Genomic DNA, 27,850 nt, shown 5'->3' with positions numbered 1-27,850 from the left:
CTGCATTTATTTTTATCTTATTTTATGTCCTTCAATAAAGTTTATTCTTCCTAATATATGTTTTAGTTTTTTTTACTAGTATCATGCCTAGATAGCTTCAAACAATTTATTTTTAATACTCACTTCCACATTCATAAATATAATTCCAAAGGCCCATACACTTTCTCATTAAATTATATGTTAGGGAAGACATAAGATCACCATTTTAATAGAATAAACTAAATATTATTTTGGTGATAGTAAGGTCCTACCTTACATTATTGCAAAATTACATTATGTCAAAAATATCCTTGAAATCTGTAATTAACATGTATAAACAAAACGTACTTGCTTCACAATAATCTCAGAAGAATCCATTTAACTATGAAAATTGATCACTGAAATTTTCTTTACGTTATTCATAATATATTAAATATACTAAATCTGTCACATCTTAACATCATTTGAAGAATACTCATGTTGAAAACCATGTAAATATTTATGTAGGAAATATCTTTCCACAGCAATATGAAAAAGCCCAATTATATAATCATAACTTTAGTAGCTTAATAAATCCAGTTGTTTCTTTCTAACCAGTAGTCTAAATTAATTTTTAAAAAATATTTAAATTATTTATTTAGGAGAGACAGAGCAGGGGAGGAGCAGAAGAGAGGGACAAGCAGACTCCTTGCTGAGTGCAGAGCCCAATGCTTGATCTCAGGACCCTGAGATCATGAACTGAGCCGAAACCGAGAGTTGGAAGCTTAACCAACTGAGCCACCCAGGCGCCCCTATAAATTAATTTTAATCACATCAACTACATATTTCACTTTGTACCTCAGGTGAATCAGTGTTTGTACAACCAAATCTCTGTAAACTATGTAAAACTATTTTTGTGAAGTTATTATGAGGCTTAACTGATGAAAGTTGGAAAAACACAGTTATAAACCATCTTTGAATATATGGTATTATCAGTCTGATGTTAAACAGCCATACAACCTATGTACCTTTTGTTAATTCTGGTTTTTCTAAAATGAATTCATGAAAATATTTCTCATAAATGTCAAAACCATTTGTGCTAAAAGGTCATCCCCTCCTTTCTTTTCATTCATGTACTCATTCTTCTGAGAATTAAAAATTTGTTTCCTTTTATAAAAATGAAGTCCTGTCCCAATATAGTACTATAACATTTTTTCCTTTTAAAACCAATGCCTTTGATGGTGCTGCTGTGAAAGTAACTTTATTAAACCTTGACCTTTGGCCCACTTTAACTTCTGGGTAGTGAGAAGCAGAATACAGTCCTAAAGTACAGACAGTGGAGTAAGCAGAAAAAGCATGGTTTTGGAATCTCAGCTTGATAGTTCTCAAGTTCTACCACAGGAGACACCTTGAATCCACGGGCACACTACTGAATATAACTGTACCTCAGTTTTCTCACTTATAACGTAGGGGTTCTCGTATGTCACAAGGCTGCTGAGAAGATTCAATGAGAATATGTGAAAAAAAATGCCTCCTTTAATAGTTTCTCTTGATTTTCCTAAAAACTATAGTCCTAACACAAAGTGTAAAATCATAGAATATATCCAATCACGCCTTTAAATCTCAAGATAACAAATCTGACTTGTTCCACTGAGGGCAACAAGAAGAAAAACAGTACATACTATACAAACCAATTCCATGTTTCTTGGTATTTTTGGATAATTGACCTCTTTGAGACACTGATAAAGGTATGGATTCCTCCCTTGGCCCTATTTCCTGAAAATATTCAAACAATTTATACATAAAAATTTTAGATACAATTTATTTTATTGCATCAGAAACTGATCTCCTTCACATTGCCTGTTATGGACTGAATTTGTGCCCCCGCCCAATTCATAGGTGTGACTATCTGGAGATGGGTTGTTAGGAAGTAACTACCGTTAAATGAGGTCATAAAGGACAAAGGACAGGCCCCAATCTGTTAGGAGTGTGGATTTATAAGAAGAGTAAGAACTCTCCCCACTCCCCACCATGTGAGAACACAGAGAGAAAGTAGCTATCTGCCAGCTCATGGAGTTCTTACCAGAACCAGACCATGCTGGCACCCATGCCTCAGACTTCTAGCCTCCAGAACTGTGAAAAAATAAATTTTTGTTGTTTAAGCCACCCAGCCTATGCTATTTTGTTATGGCAGCCCAAGCAGACTACTACATTGTCATATTTTTGAAATAAATGTTGACAAAAACTAAAGTATTTTCCTCATTTTTAACCCCAAATTAATGGCCATCTCCTATTTTTCTAAAGAGATATTGTACAAATTAATAAAAATAAACTAATTCTACATAAAAAAAACCATTTCAATTACAAGGCTGCTATTGTTTGGTTTGCATAAAGAAGTCACACAATGGCCTGGTTTTGGAACATGGTTAACTTGAATATCATCTTTGCTATCTAAAAGGTTGTGCCTTTTTGTTTTCATGAAAAGAAGTGAAAATTCTGAGACTGAGAAAGATATGTAGTAACAAATATAAACACAGCTCACTTTTGCCAGATGATGATGGTAGGCTAGGTATGTGCAAGGAGCCTAAGAATTTCCTAAGACTCTTAGAAGTGAATTCATATCACTGTTTTGATGCAGTGTCAAAAGAAAAGACTACACAAATCCAAAATTCGATTTTAAGGTTTCTGAGTGGAAGTAATCTTCAAGAGCCCTGAGGTTTTTCAATTCTTATAGAGAAACTGATACAGCTTTCCATTCATGACCAGCCCCAGGGAAACTTCCCCCATCAGTTGGGAAATTCACAATGTTGTCTATTTCTAATTACTGTTGGTTAAAGGAGCTCATCATGATTGTTCTATCAAATTCGCAATAATGACTAAAAGCTTAAATTGGAAGTTATGCTTATTCATAAAATCCTAAATACCTCCGAATAAATCAAGCCATAAGTAAACTCTTGTACTAATTTTTCTCTCTTCTTAAAAAGCAAAACTCCTGTCCAAAGTTTAATCAAGCAAAGGAAAATATTCTATTTTGATAAAATCTTCTTCTCATGATGGTGATTACTTCTATGGTAGCAGGCAAGGCTTCCTTTAGGGCTGTTGGAAGAGACTTCAACTCTAGTATGTGCCAATGAAAAAAAAGAAACCCAATGTATTATTACAATGGGTGGGGCTCCTTTCTTCTCTGAGGCAATATAAATATGCATGTTTCTAAGCTTGGAAGATGCACCATCTGTGCAGAGTACCAAGATCTTCCTTAGTGTCAAAAAAAATTTTTTTTTCTGGTAGTTATTTTGGCAAAGAAATTTAACAATCTTTCAAAGATGGGAACGACCATTAATGTTAACAGCCTGTCTAATTTCTGTAAGAGAATCTCACATATTTGAGATTTTTCTTGGACTGTGTCAACACGCTTATTAACAGACAAAAACTAGGAACTAACTCCTTAGAACAAATCAGTAGTTTCATCAAGTTGTATTCTGGAGGGAAATGGGACAATTGCTAATTCCTTCAAAACTTCAAATTATTGGAATAAATGATAGGTATCCTAGAATGGATGACATCATCTGAAATTTGACATAAATTTGCTTCTACTCCAAGCTAAGTCAGTTCAAAACTGTCAGCACATAAAACTTAAAGGTCTTTCCAATTTCACGTGGCAGCTCTTCTTGGCAATGTGAAAGTCAATTTTATAGAACCTTTTCAAAAAAGGTTTTTGTGAAAGAACAAATTCAATCACATTTTGGTAGTTCCTAACTGAAACTTCTACTTACAACAAAAAATCCAAACTGTAAGATATATTTAAAAAATGGAAAACTATAAGCTCTTTCAGCTTTCCCAACTTCATACTTAGGTTGGTGAGAACTCTGCCACATTAAAAAACTAAGGCTTTGTGTTCTATCATCTTTGGTGATTAGGTGATTTTATTACTTTCATTTCTTTTTTGTTGTCAAGTTTTTAAAAAGTTGGAATGAAAGATAGTAGTGGGGTAGTTTGTGCCCTCAACATGATGACAATAAATACAGAATTTCCAAATGTGTATAGGAGTGGCCATTAATAAAACAAGATGACTCAAACGAATCTTTCTTTTTCCCAAAACTATTTGAAAAGCAACAGGAAAGGCTCTACAATATATAAAGAATCCTTACCAATCAATACTAAGATGGTCAATTTTTTTAAATGGGCAAAAAGTTTGAATGCTTTACTAAAGAAAATATTTGAATGGCTAATAAGCACATTAAAAGATGCTCAACATCGGGATGCCTGGGTGGCTCAGTTGGTTAAGCTTCTGCCTTTGGCTCAGGTCATGATCCTGGGGTCCTGGGATTGAGCCCTGAGTTGGGCTCCCCACTCAGCGAGGAGTCGGCTTCTCCCTCTGCCCCTCCCCCTGCTCATGCTCTCTCTCTCTCTAATAAATAAATAAAATCTTAAAAAAATAAAAGATGCTCAGTATCATTAGTCATCAGTGAAATGTAAATTAAAACCATAAAGAGGGGTGCCTGGGTGGCTCAGTCAGTTGAGCATCTGCTTTTGGCTCAGGTCGTGATCCCAGGATTGGGACTGAGCCCCAAGTCGGGCTCCCTGCTCAGCGGGCAGTCTGCTTCTTCCTCTCCCCCTACCCCTCCCTATCCCGCCCCCTGGCTTATGTTCTCTCTCCCACTCTCTCTCAAATAAATAAAATTAAAAAAAAAAAAAACACACAATGAAATAATACTACATATCCACTAAAATATCTATAATCAAGAAGATTGATCCAAATAAGTGTTGGGGAGGATACAGGGAAACTGGAACCCTTGTATGTTGCCAGTGGGAATGCAAAGTAGTACAGCCACTGTGGAAAATAGTCTTGTAATTTCTCCAAAAGTCAAGTATATACCATATAATTCAGCCATTCCACTAAGTACCTACCCAAGAGAAATGAAAACATATGTTCACACAGACTTATAAGCAAATGTTGATACCAGCAGTGTTAACAGTCCAAAATGGAAAACAATCCAAACATCTCTCACTTGGTGAATAAACAAAATGTGATATTTCCATATACTAGAATATTTCTCAGCAGTAAAAATAAAGGGAAGAACTGAAACACCCACTGACCTTGTGTATTTACCCTGAAGAAATGGTACTTGTCCACCACCCACTACAATAGGGATAAACCTCAAGAGCATTATGATATGCAAAAGACTACATATTATAGGAATCCATTTATATGACATTTTTGGAAAAGATTTAATTATTAGAGGCAGAAAGTAGATTAGTGGTTGTCTGAGGCAGAAGGTAGGAGAAGGGACTGACTGCAAAACAGGAATAAGGAAACTTTAAGGGGTGAAGGAAGTAGTCTAAAGCCGGACTGTTACGATGCTATGACACGATACGTGAATTTTATGGTATGTAAAATTTATCACAATAAAGCTTTAAAAAAAAGTAACAGGACAAAAAACAAAGAAAAAGTTGGGGCACATACTTAGTTCTCCATACCATCCATAGACCTTAGGTTAAGAATTTATATATTATCTATACTTGGGCTGATTAAACAGATGATTGTTTAAGCAGATGCTTAACTGACTGAACCACCCAGACACCCTGATTGTTTATTCTTAAACAGGAATTTTCAATAACCTTTCATTACTAGAATTATTTGCCCTCAAACAATTCTTGTAAGAAATCTTGTACCTTTTGTTAACTACAAAATAAATACAACTGTCTACCACAATTCTCAATACAGGGTTAATTTAGTAGCATTACATTCTGGATAGAGAAATGAAGACAGCTAGAAGAGATTATTTTCCTTGTTCTTACTCTAGAGCACCTTTGGCACTTTCCCAATTGCTAAGGTGAAGATACATCCTGGCTTATACTATTAAAAATTGTCAGGAAAACTCTGGTTGTCCCCTTTTCATCCTCAAAAGTATCCTGGGTTGGATGATCAATTATACATTCAGCCTGTCTGTAGCAGAATTACTCTCACCCTTAACTTTCATTAACATGAAGGGAAACCCCCTGAAGGCTCTGGAGATCTTAAGTAGGTATAAACAATGCAATCATAAAGATTTCACTGTTAGTCATTTTATAGTTGAGGATCAGGGACACAGAGAAATTAAAATGAGAAGCCTCAAGCCACATTTTTTAGATTAGAGGGCTTTAACACTACCACCAACACTGTTTATAGAGTCAGTATTTCTGGTGGACAAGTACCATTTCTTCAGGGTAAGTACATTTTTCTCTCTGAGGTGGTACTTTCACTATTTTCACCATTTCACAGATGAGAAAAGCGCTTTGAGAAGCTAATTACCTTGCCTAAGGTTATAAGGTGGTTAAATGGTGAAACTGGGATATAAACCAAGGTCTGCTTGACTCCAAACTTGTTTCTTAACCTCTAAGCATAATGCCTCTCCTGAAAGGGAACACGGGTATGGGTGTGGGTACATATGTGTGCGCCTGTGCGCCAGGTATCCAAAGTGGTTCTCCAACTGAGGGTCCGTGAGCTGGTTTGAGGGAGTCTGCATCATTAAGAAATTATGTGTAAAATTTCCTATGTATATATATAACTTTTCTCTAAAGAAAGAGTCTAGAGCTTTCACCAGATCTTCAAAAATATTTGTGATGTAAGAAAAACTAAGAACCTTTTAGACTGCTTTGGTAAGAAGGTTAAACATTGGGTGCTCGGGTGGCTCAGTTGGTTAAGAGGATGCCTTCGGCTCAGGTCATGATCCTGGAGTCCCAGAACTGAGTCCCACATCGGGCTCCCTGCTCAGCAGGGAGTCTGCTTCTCCCTCTGACCCTCCCCCCTCTCATGCTCTCTCTATCTCATTCTCTCTCTCAAATAAATAAATAAAATCTTAAAAAAAAAAAAGGTTAAACATTTAAGATAATATATACCCTTTATATCAGGTATTATAGTCATGATTAGAAGATCCGTCAAACAACACAATAAGCAATTACTGAAAGGAAGTATAGATAAGGCATGTATACGAGTTGCATATATATAATGTGGTATTTTAGATTTTGTATTTTTAAAAAATGGGGGTCCTCATTTAATACAGAATATGATCCAGCAGCCTCAACTAAGAGCAATGAATGACAGCAGAGATGTTTACTACTGAAGTAGTAGCTGTGTATTAGGCAATTTTCTCATATGCTATACAGACCTAAGGTAAAATTGGTTTAGAAGTAAAAATAAGAAAGATGTATAATTTGGGGATAGTAAGGACAATGAGTTGCATTAAATCAATTATGTGCTTCTATTTCTTGATAACTAATAAGGAGTTGGTTTTCTTAGGTAGGGCAATAGTATTGGTAGGAATTTGGGCAGTCACTTTTTTTTTTTTGAAGTACGTATCTTTTCAACCCCTTATGCAACATAGGGCAACCTACTAGCATTTATGTCCTAGAATAATATTCATCCAGATACCCCAGTACAACTGTACCATTGTTACATTATTGAAATACTTCCATATGGGGTAATAGCAACTGCATAAGTTTAAACAGCTTTGGGTGGGGGGAGGGTTCTGATAACAATGCAAATATCTATTCTGAGGAGTAAGAGTGGATCCTAGGACTTTCAAAATTCCTCTGAGGCTTCTTCACTTTAGGTGTCTATAAGTTTGCTAGATGCTCTTTTGACGGCTGCTTTGTCTATAAATTAATGTTTATAAGGTTGAAATTTGAATTCTATCAAACTAAACTTGATACAGAGGAAATATATATAACATTCAACCCTAAGCAAACAATATAAACTGTAGATGTGCAATACTGGGTAAGAGAAATGACAGTAAGGTTGTAAACACATTCCCCCACTACTGTAACAACAACCACGCCTCCATCCTGTTGCCAGTTTGCAGCATCATGTACATTCACAAAGGACTGTATGTGATCCCCAAACATCTGTTCATTCTTTCTCACATCAAAGAAGGGTATCACAGCCCTGAGTTTAAGGGAAAGAAAAAACAATCAGGGCAGGAGGTCTCAGATTTTGAATTGCTTCTGTCTAGGCGCCGAAGATACGAAGGGGCTGGAGAGTTTGATCGTGATCCATAAAAGGAAGGTCCAATGGTTAGGAAAAACTAAAGATGGTGCTTCTGTGATCTTCACATTACCTATGTGCCCAGTTTTAAAACATAAATGAAAAGATGAGATAATAACATTCCATGATCTATGAAAATTTGATGCGTCTATTTAGTTTTTCTTTCTGATCTCTCCTCTAAATTCACTGCATCTTCATTCAAATTTTATCTCTCTTCTTTAACACTGCCCCACCCCCATCTTCTCTGATTCCAAGTCCATCTTAAGTGAAGGAGTATGATTTATAAATTTATATGTTAGAGAATGAAAAATATTGAGTTAAGGAAAAAAAATATACATAAAAAATGGATTTGCCAAAACTCACCATCAGAGGGCACAACAGTACTGCAATAAACAACTCCCAAATTCTGCCAAGAAGAGAGCCTCTGGTGCACCTAGAAAATACAAAAAGACACATCCACGGTCAGGACAGAGCAACAAATGTGTATGTATATGATAAATAACTTTTTGATTATTTAAGTAATATGTATTCTTTGTAGAAAAGTTTGAAAATATAGTTTAAGAAAGTCAAACTCATATCATCTTAAGATCACAGTGATGAATATTTTGGTTTGTTTTCAAAATTTTATACAAACATATTTACATATACACATATCACACAATTGCTTTTTCATCTACTTTTTAAGCACTCAATATTGGTTTTAAGGGCTACCAAGTCTAAACTAAACTTTCATGTTTCCTCCTCTTGCTAGCTTTTAGACCTGCATTTCCTTCATACCTAGGTGTTAAGTAGTTGTATCATGAATTTGCTGTTATTGGGTTGAGATCTAGTCTTTCTGTTCACTTTCCTTTTCTTTTTTTTTTTTTTAATTTTAAAACTTGGTCAAGCAGCCTCACTCCTAGAGTCCCTAGTAATTTCCTTTTTCTGAATATAAGAAGGAAATCACTTATAATCTTACTACCTTCTCCAATGTATTGTCATTTTGTAGATTTAGGTCTAGAATTTAGTTTCTCACAATTAAACTAAGTTTCAAAAAGAGTATTAAATGTTTTTGACTTGTCAAATGATTCATTTATCCCTTTGTACCTTTTACTTTCCCAGCCACAGCAAGTATTAAAGGAAGGCATTAACTGACTAAAAAACAATGTCTGCCTCTGAGGCAGATACTATATTCCACTCCATCAGCCCTAAAAAAGAAAAATCATTTAGGACTCTATGACAAGATATATCTTAACTCAACCATGATGCGTAACAGGCTTTATATCCTTCATGTGAACATCAATTCCCGCCTCCTTCCAACCTAAGAAAGCACGCAGAAATATGGGACTGACATTTACTAAAAATGTAAATACAGCAGTCCCCTCTTACTCACAGGGGCTATGTCCCAAGATCCCTCAGCGGATACCTGAAACTACGTAAGGTACTGAACCCTGTATGTTTTTTTCTTATACATACATACTTAAAAGTTTAATTTAAGAATTAGGCACAGGAGATTAGCAACAATAGCTAATGATAAAATAGAACTGTAAAAATATACTGTAATAGTTAAATAAATGTGGTCTCTCAAAGTATCTTACTGTACTGCACTCACCCTTCTTGTGATGATGTGAAACAATAAAAATGCCTACATGAAGAGATGAGATGAGGTGAATGACGTAGGCACTGTGACCTAGTGTTAAACTACTAATGACCTTCTGACCATATGTCAGAAGGAAGAGCATCTGCTTCTGGACTGCGGTGGACTGTGGGTAACTGAAAGTGAAACCACGGATAAGGGGGGACTACTGTAATCATTTGAAATTACTAGACTTAGTTCATAGCTGATCATGATACTCTAATGTGTTTGCATGCTGTTGAGAATCTTTAAGTTAATACATACAATTATTTCACTGTGACTTTCAGACTTTTTTTTTTTTTAAGTTTCAAAACATTTAGTTAAATTTAATTTTACACACTGATTTGGGGATGCTCTGGTTAAAGATGGATGTGCTGGGAAACCCCACAATCCCGATCCTCTGCTTGAGCCCCATAAGGGGATCCAAAGAATCCTGGGACTTCATAAAGTGGTTTGAAAACTAATGATGAAGACAGGGGAAGATGAATCCTACCCCTTATTCTACAAATGAGAAAAGTGAGACCCACAGAGGGAAACTGACTAAGAGTCACACATTAGGCAGAATCAGGATTTAGAATCCAGGTCTCAATACTGCTAACCATCTCCTACACAAAACACACAGGGCCTTGGTCTTATCCTCTGCAGGTCTTTTTATTCGACTATGCTTAGGTACCTTCTAGCAATATAATTTTATTTAAAATGCTTAAGTTATTTCTTTTGAATAGATAAAACAGGTACATGATATAAAATTCAAAAAACAAAAACTGAATAAAAATTAAGTCTTTTACTCTTAATGATGGTCTTCCTCACATCCCTGTGGCCCAGCAACACAGTTCTCTCCAGAGGTACCTCGTTAAATCTGAATATCCTATCAAAGACAGTGTTATACATATACAAGCTTGTGTGTATCTGCAGGGATTTTTAAAAACACAAATGGTAGCATGCTAGAGTTCCATTACTCATCTGGCTTTCTTTTTAACTTAACTCACTACTTTTAGTGACTGAATAAAATTACATTGGTTAAATAAATTTTATGGTACATTTTTATGATTGCCTATTGACAGACAACCTTTTATTATTTTAACACATGACACTAGAATAAATATCCTTACGTGTAGGTACCAATATTGGAGGATAAAATACTTCAAGTGTCAAGTTAAAGGTACATACACTTTAAATTTTGAAAGCTATTACCAAATTGTTTTTCAACAATTTACAGGAAATTAACATGAATTCACATACCTACAGATTGCCAGTGTCAAAGCTGAGCAGTATTTCACTATAGCTATAATTTGCATTTTTTGTATTAAAAGTGAAAAATTTTACATATTTTTATCTATGAGTTAATTGTATTTGCTTTTCTAGGAACTAAATATTTACATCCTTTGCCCTTTTTTCAATTTAGTTCTTGGTCTTGGAATATTATTTTGTAGAAGTTCTTTAAATACTAAGAAAATTAGCCCTTTGTCAACAGAACACGTTGCAATCTTCTCTTTAACTTAAGGGGCCTGTGTCATAAATCTTAGAGGCCTTCCCTACTTTGAGAATATTATATAACATTCTCCGTTTGCTTCTTTTAGTTTAATTTTTCAGGTTTAAATCGTTGATTCATTAGGAATTAATCTTGGTTAAAGTTAAGTAGAAATCCAACTAATTTCCCACTAATAACACAGGTGGTCCCATATTTAAATAATTTATTTTCCCCTCTTATTTGAAATGCTACCTTTGTAATTTTCTAAATCCCTATACAAATTTAGATCTTTTTCTGAATTACTATTCTGTCCACTGATCTGTCTGCTCATGCCCTAGTGACTACATTATTTCAACATTCTAGCTTTGTAATATATTTTAGTATCTGGGAGGGTAGTAGGCTAGTTTTCCCTGATTACTTTCCTTTAAGAATTTTCCTGGTTATTCTTCAACTCTTGAACTTAGAGTCAGTTTGTCTAGTGACACAACACAAACACACAATCCCATTAATTTCAAAAGCAGTATAATAGCATAGTGGCTAAAATCACAGAATTTGTAATCATCCTGCCTGAGTTTAGATTCTGATTCATAATCTACTCTAACCTCAGCTTGGAATAAGTTCATTAGTCTCTTTGTGCCTCAGTTTCTTCACTGAAAAATGGACAAAGAATAATACTAGTACCTACCACATAAACTCGCTGCAAGGACTAAATGTAATACATATAAAGTATTTAGAACAGTGCCTGGCATAGAGTAACTGTTTAATAAATGTTAACTAGTTTTTTGCTTGTTTTTTATTTTGAAATTGAGATCACATTAACTCCAATTAACATAAGGGAAACTGATTTCCATAAGATTTTGAGTCTTCATATCCAAAAACCTTGTAAGCCTTTCCAGTTAAGTCTGTATTTGTGTCACTGAGAAACATTTTAAGGTTTTCTTCACACAGATCTTGTCTATATGTCCCTTTCCCTAATGAAATGTTTCTTGTACTAAGTACTAATTGTACTAATCTTGTCCAATAATAAGCTCATGGCCCCTACACTTGTTTTTAGTTTGTATATGCCTGTGATGCTTTACCTGCCCTCTAATTTTGTTATTCTTTTGGAGTTTGTTTTAGAAATGATTCTAAATAATTTTTTTGTGGGCGCCTGGGTGGCTCAGTTGTTAAGCGTCTGCCTTCAGCTCAGGTCATGATCCCAGGGTCCAGGGATCGAGCCCCGCATCGGGCTCCCTGCTCAGCGGAAAAGCCTGTTTCTCCCTCTCCCACTCCCCCTGCTTATGTTCCCTCTCTCGCTGGCTGTGTCTCTGTCAAATAAATAAAAATTTTAAAAATCTTAAATAATTTTTTGTGATCTAATCTGGGAATCGTTTAATGGGAAAGTTTAGCCTACTTACATGTATTAATGTAATATATATTTAATCTTTCAGTCATCAAATATTATGCTATAAAAACTTAACGCTTTGTTTTTATTGCTGCTCTTTCTTCTTCAAAATAGTTTACTAAGTGGTTTGGGCTTGCTTTATTTTAGTTACACATGTTTTTCTTCTGATAATATGGAAAGTTTAATTTGGTTTAGTAGTTATTTCAGAGTAAAAGTCTAAGTTCTTTTAACTGTCTTTAAGGCCTGATGTTATCAGATACCCTATTATCTCTCGGACTTCATCTCTTATCCCTCTCCCTCTCAATTATTCTGCTTTAGCCCTTCAAGACTCTGTCCTGTTTCTTGTATGCACCAGCTATGCTCCTGCTTCAAGACTTCTGCAATAGTTATTATTTCTGATCAGAATATTATTTCTCCAGGAAACTATCAGGCCCCCTCACTTCCTTCAAATGTTTGCTCAAATTTCACTTTCTGAGTGAGGCCTACTCTGGCTACCCATTTAAAATGTCCATCCCAGCAGTTAAGATGGCAGAGTAGTTGGGGGACCCTAAGTTTGTCTTGTCCCTCGAATACAACTACTTCGTTATCAGATCATTCTGAACACCTGAGAAATCAATCGGAGATCTGAAAATACAGATGCTGTAAGTCTACAAGTAGAAAAGAGACCAGTTTGGGAGGTAGGAGGTGCGGAGGCTTCAATCCGGTGTGATATAGTGATGATATGGCGGAGGGATGGGAGCCTGCTTAAGGAGGCTACTGCCAAGTATTCTAAGCAGTGGAGTGCAAAATCAGAACTTTTAGAAGTCTGCTACAGCGGGGGAGAGGGAGGGCGTCCCTGGCTCAAAGGTGCTCAGGTAGCAAAGTGGGGCAAAATCCCAGGTGTGACAGTATGGTCTCAGGATCCCAGGGATCTCAAGAACAACAGGGGGTACCTGAGTGGGGCAGAGTTCCCAGGCATAGGAGCAGGGAAGCTGGCTGGAGAAAAGCAAGTCTAGGTGCCAGCTCTCTGCTTGTGTTGCCATAAACTGCAAACTACTGCACAGTTCTGCAACCGCTTTCCTGGGCAGAATCCAGCAAAAGGCAGAAGGCTGGTAAGACCCCCTCCCCACGGAGCAGCGAGGGTCAGTGCCATGGGAGTCCCTAAAATTTGGAGTTTTGAAATTCAGTCACATGCCTGGATAAAAATGCTCAGTCACAGGCCGGGTGAACAGAATTCTGACGGAAACTGGGGAGACAAGAGTAATTGAATGCTTTTCTGTGAGGGCTCACTGAAGGAGGGTAATTTTCAGCTCCGGCGCTAGAGAGCACGGTGCAGCCATATTTATGGAGCCCATTAGGGCCGAAAGCCTTCAGGGAGCAAAACAGTGCCACCTAGTGGAGTCTGGAGCTGCTTACACCAAGCCCCAGCCTCTCTGAGCACTGGAGGCACTTTTCCACTCGGGCAAATCCACCTGAGAATCAGTGCAACAGGCCCTTCCCCCAGAAGACCAGCACAATTAATTCAATCACACCAAGTTTACTGATCATTGAGGGCTGCAAAACTTCAGCTCTTGGGGAAAACAGTATATGCCATTCTTTAGTCTACTGGTATGTTTCCAGTTATTTTATTTTTCATTTTTTTATTTTTTAATTTTTATACATACTTTATATATTTTTTGTTTCCTTTCATTGTATTTATATACAGTATTTATACACACATTTACATATACACATATACATGTTTTTCTTTCTTATTTGGGTATCTAGTTTAACAAGCAGACCAAACACACCCAGGATCTAGTTTTGTTTTGTTTTCTATTGTTGTGATTGTTATTATTTTTGTTGTTTTTTTTTTTTTCTCTTTCTTCTTTTCTTTTCTGGACAAAATGACAAGATGGAGAAAATGACCCAAAAGAAAGAACAGGAGGTAGTACTCACTGCCAGGAATTTAATCAATATGGATATAAGTAAGATGTCTAAACTAGAATTTAAAACAATGATTATAAAGATATTAGCTGGCCTTGAAAAAAGGATAGAAAACACTAGAGAATCCCCTACTCTAGAGAAAAAAAGAACTAAAATCTTATCAGGTCGAAATTAAAAATGCTATTACCAAGATGCAGACCCAAGTGGAGAATAAAAACGAGGATGAACAAAGCAGAAGAGCAAATCAGTGATACAGAAGATAAAACGATGGAAAATAAGGAAGCTGAAAAGAAAAGGGAAACAAAACTATTAGATCATGAAAGTAGACTTAGAGAGCTCAGTGATTCCATAAAGCAAAATAATATATATATTATTAAGAGTCCCAGAAGATGAGGAGTGGGAAAAGGGGCAGAAAGTTTATTTGAACAAATTAAAATTTTTTCAAGATTTTTATTTATTTATTTATTTTAGAGAGAGAGAATCTCAAGCAGATTCCATGCTGAGAATAGACCCTGACATGGGGCTCAACTCCAAGACCCTGAAATCATGACCTAAGCTGAAACCAAGAGTCAGACACTTAACTGACTGTACCACCCAGGCGCCCCTATTTGAACAAATTATAGTAACAAAGACCACAAAAGAACAATCTACAGGAACAGCGACTTTACAGGTACAATGGCACTAAATTCCTATCTTTCAATAATTACTCTGAATGTAAATAGATTAAATGTTCCAATCAAAAGACACAGGGTATCAGAATGGGCAAAAAAACAAGATCCATCCATTTGCTGCTTACAAGAGACTCACTTTAGACCCAGAGACACCTCCAGATTGAAAGTGAGGGGGTGGGGAACGATTTATGAAAATGGATATCAAAAGAAAGCTGCGGTAGCAATCCTTATATCAGACTACCTAGATTTTAAACCAAAGACTGTAATAAGAGATGAAGAAGGACACTTTATCATAATAAAGGGGTCTATCCAACAAGAAGATCTAACAGTTATAAATATTTATGCCCCTAACTTTGGAGCAGCCAAATATATAAACCAATTAATAACAAAATTAAAGAAACTCATTGATTATAATATAATAATAGTAGGGGACTTTAACACTAGGAGCTGTTTCTTTGAAAGAATTAATGAGATTGATAAGCCCCTAGCCAAACTTAAAAGAGAAAGGACACAATATCCAGGGCCAGATGGCCTCACAGGTGAATTCTACCAAACATTTAAAGAATTAATACCTCCTCTTTTGAAACTGTTCCAAAAAATAGAAGTGGAAGGAAAACATCCAAACTCTTTCTATGAGGCCAACATTACCTTGATCCCAAAACCAGACAAAGACCCCACCAAAAAGGAGAATTACAGACCAATATCCCTGATGAAAATGAATGCAAAAATTCTCACCAAGATAGGAGCTAATAGGATCCAACAGTACATTAAAAGGTTTATTCACCACGACCAAGTGGGATTTATTCCTGAGCTGCAGGGGTGGGTCAACATCCACAAATCAATCAACATGATATACCACATTAATAAAAGAAAGGACAAGAACCATACGATCCTCTCAATAGATGCAGAAAAAGCATTTGACAAAATACAGCATCCTTTCTTGATAAAAACCCTCCACCATGTAGGGATAGAGGGAACATACCTCAACATCATTAGAGCCATATATGAAAGACCCACAGTGAATATCATCCTCAGAACAGAACAGAATAAAGAACCCAGAAACAGAACCTCAACTCTTTGGCCAAATAACCTTCAACAAAGCAAATAATATATACTAACAACAAAGCAGCAGAAAGAGAAATCAAGGAATCAATCCCATTTACAATTACACCAAAAACCATAAGAGACCTAGGAATAAACCTAACCAAAGAGGTTAAAGATCTATCTCTGAAAACTATAGAACACCCATGAAAGAAATTGAGGAAGATACAAAGAAATGGAAAAACATTCCATGTTCATGGATTGGAAGAACAAATATTGTTAAAATGTCTATGTTACTCAAAGCAATCTATACATTCAATGCAATCCCTATGAAAATACCATCAGCATTTTTCACAGACGTGGAACAAACAATCCTAAAATTTGTATGGAACCAGAAAAGACCCCAAATAGCCAAAGTTATGATGAAGAAGAAAACCAAAGCTGGAGGCATCAAATTCTGGACTTCAAGCTCTATTACAAAGCTGTAATCATCAAGACAATACGGTACTGGCACAAAAACAGACACATAGATCAGTGGAACAGAATAGAGAACCCAGAAATAGACCCTCAACTCTATGGTCAACTAATCTTCAACAAAGCAGGAAAGAATATCCAATGGAAAAAAGAAGTTTCCTCAACAAATTGTGCTGGGAAAATTGGACAGCCACATGCAGAAGAATAAAACTGGACCACTTTCTTATACCATACACAAAAATAAACTCAAAATGGATGAAAGACCTAAATATAAGACAGGAATCCATCAAAATCCTAGGGGAGAACACAGGCAGCAACCTCTTTGACCTTCGCCGCAGCCACTTCTTGCTAGACATGTCTCCAAAGGCAAGGGAAACAAAAACGAAAATGAGCTAGTGGGACTTCATCAGGATAAAAAGTTTTTGCACAGCAAAGAAACAATCCACAAAACTAAAAGGCAAACTACGGAATAGGAGAAGATATCTGCAAATGACATATCAACTAAAGGACTAGTATCCAAAATCTATAAAGAACTTATCAAACTCAATGCCCAAAAAACAAAAAAATCCAGTCAAGAAATGGGCAGAAGACATGAAGAGACATTTCTCCAAAGAAGACATATAAATGGTTATCAGACACATGAAAAAATGCTCAACATCACTCGTCATCAGGGAAATACAAATCAAAACCACAATGAGCTACCAACTCACACTGGTCAGAAAAACTAAAATCAGCAACTCAGAAAACAACAGATGCTGGTGAGGATAAGGAGAAAGGGGAACCCTCTTACACTGTTGGGAATGCAAACTGGTGCAGCCACTCTGGAAAACAGTATGGAGGTTCCTCAAACAGTTAAAAACAGAACTACCCTATGACCCAGCAATTGCACTTCTAGGTATTTATCTAAAAGATACAAACATAGTGATTTGAAGGGGCACATGCACCCCAATGATTATAGCAACAATGTCCAAAATAGCCAAAATATGGAAAGAGCCCAGATGTCCATTGACAGATGAATGGATAAAGATCTGGTATATTGCAGTGCCTGGGTAGCTGAGTCGTTAAACATCTGACTTTGGCTCAGGTCATGATCTCAGGGTCCTGGGATCGAGCCCCACGCCAGGCTCCCCACTCAGCAGGCAGTCTACTTCTCCCTCTGCCCCTCCCCCCACTTGTGCTCACTCAAGTGCTCTCTAATAAATAAAATCTTAAAAAAAAGATGTTGTATTTACTCAGCCATCAAAAAGAATGAAATCTTGCCATTTGCAACAACATGGATAGAAGTAGAGGGTATTATGCTAAGCGAAATAAGTCAGTCAGAGAAACACAAACACCATGATTTCACTCATATGTGGAATTTAAGAAACAAAACAGATGAACATAGGGGAAGGGAAGGAAAAATAAAATAAGATAAAAACAGAGTGGGAGGCAAACCATAAGAGACTCTTAACTATAGGAAACAAATTGAGGGTTGCTGGAGGGGAGGTGGGTGGGAGTATGGGGTAATTGGGTGATGGGCATTAAGGAGAGCACTTGATGTAATGAGCACTGGGTCTTATATGCAACTGATGAATCACTAAATTCTATTCCTGAAACTAATAATACAGTATATGTTAACCAAATTGAATTTAAATTAAGAATTTTTAAAAATGTCAATCCTAATAATTGGTACTCCCTATATATATTTATTTATTTATTTATAGATTTCCTGTCTCTAGTATGAGTAGTGATGAACTTAATATAACTATGCCTTTTTTTTTTTAAGATTTTATTTATTTGAGAGAGAGAGAATGAGAGAGAGGGAGCACATGGGGTGGGGTCAGAGGGAGAAGCAGACTCCCCACTGAGCAGGGAGCCCGATGCGGGACTCGATCCTAGAACTCCAGGATCATGACCTGAGCTGAAGGCAGTCGCTTAACCAACTGAGCCACCCAGGCGCCCCTAGCTGTGCCTTTTTAAAAAAGATTTTATTTATTTTAGAGAGAGAGAGAGAGAGAGAGAGAGCGCATGCGCGATTGGGGAGAGGGGCAGAGGACGTGGGGGATAGAGAATCCCAAGCAGATTCCCCGCTGAATACGGAGCTTGACATGGTGCTCGATCTCATGATCCTGAGATCACGACCTAAGACGAAATCTGGACGTTTAATTAACTGAGCCACTCAGTTGCCCCTAATTATGCCTCTTTTTTTCCCTCATCTTTACTATCAGTTTAGTTTATATTATTTCTGTTAGTGTTTATCTATTTCTCTATTATCATCTACTTACCTATATACCCCACACCCTCTTTTATTGGATTTATTGATTTTATTTATTTTTTTTAAATTTTTTTTATTCTTATGTTAATCCCCATACATTACATCATTAGTTTTAGATGAAGTGTTCCATGATTCATTGTTTGTGCATAACACCCAGTGCTCCATGCAGAATGTGCCCTCCTCAATACCCACCACCAGGCTAACCCATCCTCCCACCCCCCTACAGAGAGAGACACTGAGAGAGAGGGAACACAAGCAGGGGGAGTGGGAGAGGGAGAAACAGGCTTCCCGCGGAGCAGGGAGCCTGATGCGGGGCTCCATCCCAGGACACTGGGATCATGACCTGAGCCGAAGGCAGACGCTTAATGACTGAGCCACCCAGGCACCCAGATTTATTGATTTTAAACATCTTTTGGTAGTATGTTATAAAACATAAGGTTTATACCACTTTATGTCACTTTTGTCCCTCACACTTCCAACTTCTGTTAGTTATATCAATACTAGCTTGTCAAGGTTTTAAACATTCATATTGGCTCCATAAAACCTAATCTAATCTTCACATTTATTTTAATCTTAATTTTATGGATCAATGGACTCTATGCTCACTACCAATACTTAGACTATAGTTTCTCCTTTCATGTCTTGGTTGTCTGCACTTTATCCTGTAGAAGTAGGGCTCATGAGAATAAAATTTCCCTGAAATTTGGCATGTTAAAAAATGTCTCTCCCTTTATATTGAAGGATTATTTGGACTGGCATACATTTCCTAGATAAATCTTTGAGGAAAGTATTAAAGTGTTAATGTTGAATGCTGCTTTGGAGAAAACGGAGGTCAGCTACTTTTTTTGGAGAGCTGAGCTCTCAGGGCTTTTTGGGGGGATCTGGAGCCACAGATACCATCTCTCAGAGTCCTCTCACACACCTATTTGACCTTCACTGGATCTGGCAGCTTTTCTTCATATATTGTGCTTTAGGATTGTAGAGATCTCTCTGGTTGTGCTGAAGATGGAGCTTGCTTTCTTATTAACTTTCTTATTTTAAGGTTATTTCAAGAGAAGGGGAAGACTGCTGCCTTTACTGGGCCATTATTTATTTAAATAGTAACTTTCTAATACGAACATTTCAAAACATACAAAGAAGAGCACGGTGTGATGGATTCCTTCCATGTACCATCACCTACTTCTATATTTACCAACATTTTACCAAATTTGGTTCATCTATATCCACCTAGTATTTTCCCCACAGGATATCTTAAAGGAAATTCCAACCAGCATATTGCATTACCTGAAATTATTTCTGTATACATCCAGTAGGCTGTTTTAAGACAGGAAGTCCTCTCTTCCTCTGTGACTTTACAAGTTATCCTTAACAATAAAAAATGTTTTTGTGGGGCAAAGAACTGCATAAACACATGGTTGTTTATGAGTATTATTTGTTAGGATGCTATAGAACATAGGTTGGCAAGTGAAACACCTGTTTTTGTAAATAAAGTTGTACTGGAACACAACCAAGCCCATCTATTTACTTACTGTCGATGGTAAGTCATCAGTCATCTACTTTCACAGTATGAGGGCAGAATTGAGTAGTTGGAACAGAGTCTATATGGCCCAGAAAGTCTAAAATATTTACCATCTGGCCCTTCAATAAAATGTTTGCTGACCTTTGTTGTAGAATGCTACCGCTGTAGTTCTGAGATAAATCACTTTCCCAAAGTCCTCCCAGTCACTTCTATAATGACATTGGTAATTATAAAATATTACTTAGTAAGTGTTCACAAACACACATATAGGTCCTTTCCTTTCTTTAAACCTTCTAATACCTTATAGTCTAATAGGCCAATAGAAACAGAAATGATTTTGCTCCTGCCATTTTTCTTTGAAACGTGGCAACAATAACAACAAACCAACAAAGATAAAACGAAGGAGAGGAATGTACATGCTCAAGTCCAAAGAGGCACTGCTATTCTAAACTGTCTTTCATGACTCTCCTGGATTGAATATATTTAACTGTTTTAATTGTATATTCTTAATAAATCACAAGAAGATAGAAAGCTTTTAATAAATTCTTGACTGATGCTTAAAGTTTAAAAAAAAAAAACTCAAGAAGCTAAAAAAAGAAAAACATTCAGGCAAATGGCACGTATTTATTCATACATTTAAATTTCATAGGCAGAGATGAAGATTAAGGTTAAGAAAGCAAATATCCAAATGTGCAGAAATCCTAAGAGTAAATCTTTAGACACTATCAATGCCAAATGAACAAGGTGATTTGGTGCCAATATAGTTCCCTGAAAAGAAAAAACAAGTTTATACTTTTGGTACAAAATGGTCCATGGGGTGCCTGGGTGGCTCAGTTGGTTGAGCATCAGACTCTTGATTTCAGCTCAGGTCATGATCTCCCCCACCCAGCAGGAAGCCTGATTGAGGACTTCTCACCCTCTCCCTCTGCCCCTCTCCTTGCTCGTGCTCTCCCTCTCTCCCCCCTCCTCTAAAATAAGTGAATAAATCTTTTTTAAAAAAATAGCCCACATACTTTTTCTTGTCCTGTTTCGTTTTGTTTAAGTAATCTCTACTCGAACTCACAACCCCAAGATCAAGAGTTACACGCTCCCCCAACTAAGCCAGCCAGGTGCCCTGATTGTCCACATCTTTGATAAGTAATTTGAGAACTTCTGGGAAAAACAGGGGGTTGTAGTTAAAATATAAAATCTGCTCTGGTATTACAACCATTTCTTAAATCTTAACCCCAGGAAAAGAAAAATGTTAGCATTATCAAGTTAAAGTCAGACTACAAAACACTGTAACATAATTTTCCCAAGTCATAAAATTCAAGCTAATAAAAAATCAAACTTTAGTATTATAAAAAGACATTTCATGCCCTCAGAGCACATGATTAAATTCAAGTCAAAACTTACTTTAAAATTCTTTACTACTATTATAAATTATGCAACTTCCCCTCCACTCACCTTTCATTGGTCAGAAGAGCAAACTCAGCAACTATTTCTGTCAGCAAATTGGGAAGAATGTCAAATCTAAATAACCTGTCAACCTCAAAATATTCATAGGCATTTAGACACTAGACCGTAGGGGTTAAAATAGAAGAAAGAGGGAAAAAAGGAAAAGAAAGGAATATAGAAAAGAAAGAAAAAGGCAGTTCCTTATTTGCCCAATTCTATTTATTTAAAAAATCTTAGATTAACACTGTAAAACTATTTCAGTTGGTCTCAAGCAAGTGTTAAAAAGAAAACCAGAGACCTAGGATGGCATCACTCAGGCTGAGTCCCCAAAACAGGGCTTTATATATAGACTTAAGTGCAGTTTCAACCTCCCCAAGAAATGTAGTCTTAACTGGTCATCAAGAATTTTCTAATGGGTGCCACCGAGTCTGCCAGCAGGGCCCTCTCCATCCCCAAAGGAAGATGAGATTCTCTGTTATGATATGGCCCTCTATTCTTCCCCCTAAGGAACAATCCTTTCCTTTTGCTAACTTTCATGCCCCAGCCTCCTTCTTATAAAAACCTGCCATTTTGTTCAACTCCTCGGGGCTCCCCTGTACTCCCTAGATGGGATGCTGCCTGATGCATGACTTGTTTAATAAAGCCAATTAGCTCTTCAAATCTACTCAGCTGAATTTTGATTTTAACACAGGACAAACCTATAACAGCTTCTACAATTTGGCATCAGTTTTTTCCACGTTCTTGATATAATACAATTGTTGAAGCATCACATCTTTCATAATTTTTCCCACTTCAACTCTATCAATATATTGAAATAAGCACCGTGACTCCAAATCATCGAGAGCTGATATATGGGAAAACACCAAAAGGCTTGGGCCCAGTTCCAACTTACTATCTTCAATTTCTACCCCTAAGTCTTGGTATCCTCATTTGTTAAATTAACAACAGCAATGACAACAAAATTGACTATTTCACAAGGCTGATTTCATTTAAGGATAAGTGACAATATAAATGTGACAACATTTGAATGACTAATGTCCTACCAAAATGTAAGATATTCAGAAATATAAACTCAAAATAATCTTCAATCCCCTTAAAAGACTCTTACTGAGAAGAATTTAATAAGTATAATTTATTTTGAAAGCCACAACTACCTCTAAACAAAGGTATACAATATAAATACCTTATTATATTAAAGATAGAAACCTACGGTAAGATTTTATTTTTTTTAAAGATTTTATTAGGAGGAGTGGGAGAGGGAGAAGCAGGCTCCCTGCTGAGCAGGGAACCTGACCAGGGGCTCAATCCCAGGACCCAGGACCCAGGACCTGAGCCAAAGGCAGACACTTAACAACTGAGCCACCTAGGTGCCCCTAAGGTAAGGTTTTTTAAAAGAGAATCTCTTCATTAAAAAAAGAGAGAGAGAGAGAATCTTCTCAGGTAGCACCATAAAAAATATTTAAAGGGTTAGACTAAATATAGGGCCTATTTTATTCTTTCAATAACTCACCAAGGAAACAAAGTTTCTTATGCAGTTTAAGTGAAGGTGGCATTAATATTTTGTGAGTTAAATTATATTACAATTTAATATTAGAAAATTATTTTCTCCTTGAAAATAATTAATAGTTACTACATTTTATTATAATATAGGCAACATTTCCCCCACTAGAACATATTGTTACTTTATAATGGAAGTCATGATTCAATTTATATACCTTTGACTTCCAAGAGAATTTCTTACCTATAAAACAAGGCAATATGAAGTATTTAAAAAAAAATTTTTTTTAAAGATTTTATTTATTTGGGGCGCCTGGGTGGTTCAGTCATTAAGCGTCTGCCTTCGGCTCAGATCATGATCCCAGGGTCTTGGGATCGAGCCCTGCATCGGGCTCCCTGCTCAGGGGGAAGCCTGCTTCTCCCTCTCCCACTCCCCCTGCTTGTGTTCCGTCTCTCGCTGTGTCTCTCTCTGTCAAATAAACAAATAGATTATTTGACAGAGAGATAGAGAGGGAGCACAAGTAGGCAGAGCGGAGGGAGAGGGAGAATGAGAGGGAGAAGCAGGCTCTCTGCTGAGCAGGGAGCCCGATGCGGGGCTCGATCCCAGGACACTGGGATCATGACCTGAGCCGAACGCAGACGCTTAACGACTGAGCCACCCAGGTGGCCCTGAAGTATTTTTTTTGAAGGACTCTTTGTTGCATCTGGTCAACATCAATTTTTGAATTAGGGAATTATATCTAGCTCCCAAATTATCAATAAGGTTCTTTAAAAATTAGTACTTGTTCAATGATGTGGGGAACAAAGGCAAAAGAAATACATATAAATTGAACCTCCTTATAACCTACAGCCAGTTGACAAGTACTTAAGACAGGCAGGGTGACCTTCCTCCAGGAACTCAACTGCCTCACAGTTAATACTTTGCTATGGGCAAAAGGCAACCTTAGCTTAACATTACCCGACCTCCAGGATCCTATAAATCTCCTTTAATATATAAAAACTCCTTTGGAATTTCCCTTATCTCTACCCTCCCCCCTCCCCCAAGGTATATGTTAGCAATCATCCTCCAAGCATATGGCCCACTCATTTTTATCTGAAGGGTCTCCTGACTAAGGTTTTACTAGCCAGTAGTGAATGACTTTTCCTAACAACAGCTAGTCCCTCAAGGTCCTAGAAACCTTGCTTCCAAATTCCTTAGAGACTTACGCTATCCCTAACCCCTCCCAACTTGAAAGTATATAATCAGCCACTCCTCATGACCCCAGTGGAGCTCTTTCTGCCCATGGGTCTGTCTACGTGCTTTAATAAAACCACCTTTTTGCACTGAAGACACCTCAAGAATTCTTTGTTCACTCTGAACCCCAACAGTTTCACGTCATTCACCACTCTCACAGTGCTTTGAGGATCAAATAGTATAACATATGCAAAAGCATACAAGGCAAGACCTTAGCCATAAAATTCTGCACCACTGCTGATCTAGCAATAGATTAAAATAATCAGAGCACTCAAACCTTAACTGTAACTAGTTGTACATAATATCTTTCAACATAATATAAACTGATAAAAAGGTCATTTCTTTTATCCTAATAAACACAGATATTTATCTGTTTAACTGTATCAAGAAATGCTCATTAAAGCCAATTCTCTTACATTAGGTCTTTAAATTAATAACTAGGTTTTAAGACTTAAAAGACTGGTGATATTTCTGGTCTATCACTACTTAACAAAGTTCAGTAATTTGGTATGAATTAACTTCATTGATAAAGTTTCTATTTTAGATTTTGGTATTACTCCAAAATTACAATGCAGGTTTATACTGTGCAAGAACCAAAGTCCAATATCTACTAAAACTTCAGTGTATAGTCTAGATCCTAGTATTTGAGGCAATTCTACACCTATATTTGGAATGTGTTTATATCCTAATGGGCGCTATATTTTCCTTAATGGATGCACTTTTACTCCATTGGGTCTCATGACAAATATGTTAATGAAACCAGAGCAAGGAATTCTGCTTTTCTTAAACCTTCCCTCCCCACAGTGAAATAGAAATTTCTTTTCTACCTTGTTCCTTTCTTTCTATTTATTAAGAACCTACATTCACACAAAAAAAGAAAATTTTGGCCTCTTTATACCACCTTATCTGGGTTTTTAAACAACAATTATTTTACCCAACATTTTATTATAAAACTTTTCAAACATGCAGCAAAACTGAAAAAATTTTATAGTGAGTTAAATTATATTACAATTTAATATTTACAGTTAATATTTTACACCCTTTATACCTACCCTTCACCTAGATTCAACATTATCATGTTATCTATCCATTCCTTTAAATTTTACAAAAAGTTTTAATTCTTATAGTTTATCATTTTTAAATGCATTATTCCTTACAACTCTCCTGACTGCTCTCAGATTTTGTCCTTACCTGTTTTCACTTGTCATACTGTATTCTAATTGTCTGTTTAGATGTCTGCCTTCCCTTCAGGAGTAATGATCACCGTGATCATTTCTTTATATATTGGTACCCTCTCCACCCTTCTATACCTTAGGAAAAAATAGAAGCTTACTAAATATTTATTTGCGGTGTCTTTGTCTTCTTCCTTAAACCTCAATATCACTGACAAGTTTTACAACTTTGCTTTATGTCCCAGTTTTCTTCCCTTGGGAATTATTACTGACTCTTCTCTTACTGCTAAACTACTCCAAGAAATAAGGAAGTAATTATAATTTCTGTAAGCATTTTGGGAGATATTTAGCGTGCAAATTTCTTCATGTATATATTAAATGTCCATTTTATTTTTAGCTACTGTCATTGTGTAAACATATTCCATGTTGTATTGGGATGGCCATTAAACTGCTAATCATTGTTTTTAAATTACAAAAAAACCCAAATGCAAAATCCTCAAAGGACTCATTGTCGTGTAAAATCTAGCTAGCATTTGTACCTTTCAACAATCATTTGTACAATTCAGAGCAGCACAAAGATTTAGACATAAAGTAATGAAATCAGAATATAAACCACACTGGAACATGAACTCTCAATAAGTGTTAAAGGAATAAATGTAGGTTTGAAAGATATTTTAACTGAGAGTAAAACTGGAACTTAATTGGTTGCTCTTTTTGACAGACAGTTCAATTTGGCTATGGTTCTTTTTATCACCTGAATTCATATTTCCCTCCGCAGTACCACTGAAGTCTGGAAGCTCAGTATTTGTTGATATAAAAATATTGGGGAAATAAGTAGTTGCATCTATAAATTAATGTAATGGGATAAAACTCCCATCTCTGAAATGGCATAAAGTTAGGAAAATAACAAGCTTTAGAAATATTTTGTTTTTGCTTGAGGATGAGTAAACAGGATGAGCTATATTATTCTCTATACTCTATATAACTGAAATACTTTTTAGTTTTCTATGAGACTTCTGTGCTTGTTCTAGATAACTGCTCCCCAAATATACTGTCCACAGATCTGTAGCATCATCTATCAGATAAACATGTTAGAAATGCAGATCTCAGGCCCACCTTAGACTTATCTAATCACAATCTGCATTTTAACAAGACCACTAGGAAATTCATTGCATATTCAAGTTTGAGAAGCACCACTACAGTTCACCCAGATGAGCCTCAAGGAGCGTTACATTAGATGGTCTGATGCAGTACCCTCAGACCTTTAACCTTTCTTGTTCATCCAGACCCCAGCATAAGCATCTAGGGCTTGTGGGGAGGCAACATGACATAATAGAAAAAATATGACATCGAGAGTCTGAAAAGTGAGGTTGTAGTCTCATCTCTAATTATGTGACCCTGAACCTTAGTTCTTCTCATCTGTAAAATGAATGAGTTATACAACATACAAGGTAAGGCACTTCCAACTCTAAAAGTCTATGAATTTATGAATATAAATATCAACAGATATTTAGGAAAATGTCTCAACTATATGTGATATCTCAAGGAAGTGGGCCTACTTTTAATGCTATAGGGCCTTGTCCATCAATTCCTTTATATTTATTTAGGTTTGAAAATCAACCTCTTTCATTTTTCACACTTGGTTTCTGGAAGATACACAGTAGTGAATAACTTAGGAAGTGGGTGGCTGCTATTAATAATTTCCCTGCTTCCTTTGTTCTTAAATGCTGATAAAACACAGGTAATAGGATTCAGGAAAAAGTAAAATCAGATTCTGTGTTTTGCATAAGAGCAAGAGAATGTTATTGCTCTTGGGAAAAACATGGCTGAAACACTTAAAGGTAAAGGATTATGATGTATGACACTGTCAAATGGATCAAGAAATAATAAAATTCATGTATGTGTGTGCACACCCACAGGGAGAGAGAGAGAGGAGATAAAGCAAATGTGGCAAAATATTAATAACTGATGAATCTAGGTGAAGAGCATAAGACTATACGTTGTACTCTTTCTGTAATTTTTTGTAGGTTTGAAATTTTTTCCAAATAGAAGTTGAGAAAAAAATTAACATAAACATATTATCTACCAACCCCAAAATGCCCTGTTGTATTCTCTCTTTCTTAAAGTAGAATACAGATTTATTTATTTTTCTGTAACCTTTACAATGCAAGAGGAAAGTTAGGTTAGAAGGGGAA

General features: G+C 36.4%; 1 protein-coding gene across 1 annotated transcript in view; it reads right to left on the bottom strand.

Moving 5' to 3' along the window:
- Positions 1–27,850, bottom strand: part of MCU (mitochondrial calcium uniporter) — a 201,401-nt gene that overhangs the window by 32,219 nt on the left and 141,332 nt on the right. The window contains exon 2 of the mRNA XM_045878043.3: positions 8,345–8,414. Within this exon, the coding sequence (XP_045733999.1) occupies positions 8,345–8,414 (70 nt within the window). The remainder of the gene's footprint in view (positions 1–8,344; positions 8,415–27,850) is intronic.

This window comes from Mirounga angustirostris, unplaced genomic scaffold (genome assembly GCF_029215605.1).
Source record: "Mirounga angustirostris isolate CCGP_5_RB_7025 unplaced genomic scaffold, mMirAng1.0.hap1 SCAF_6, whole genome shotgun sequence".
Taxonomy (NCBI): domain Eukaryota; kingdom Metazoa; phylum Chordata; class Mammalia; order Carnivora; family Phocidae; genus Mirounga; species Mirounga angustirostris.
Note: the sequence above shows the minus strand (reverse complement) of the source record. Positions and strands in the feature narration are given on the sequence as shown.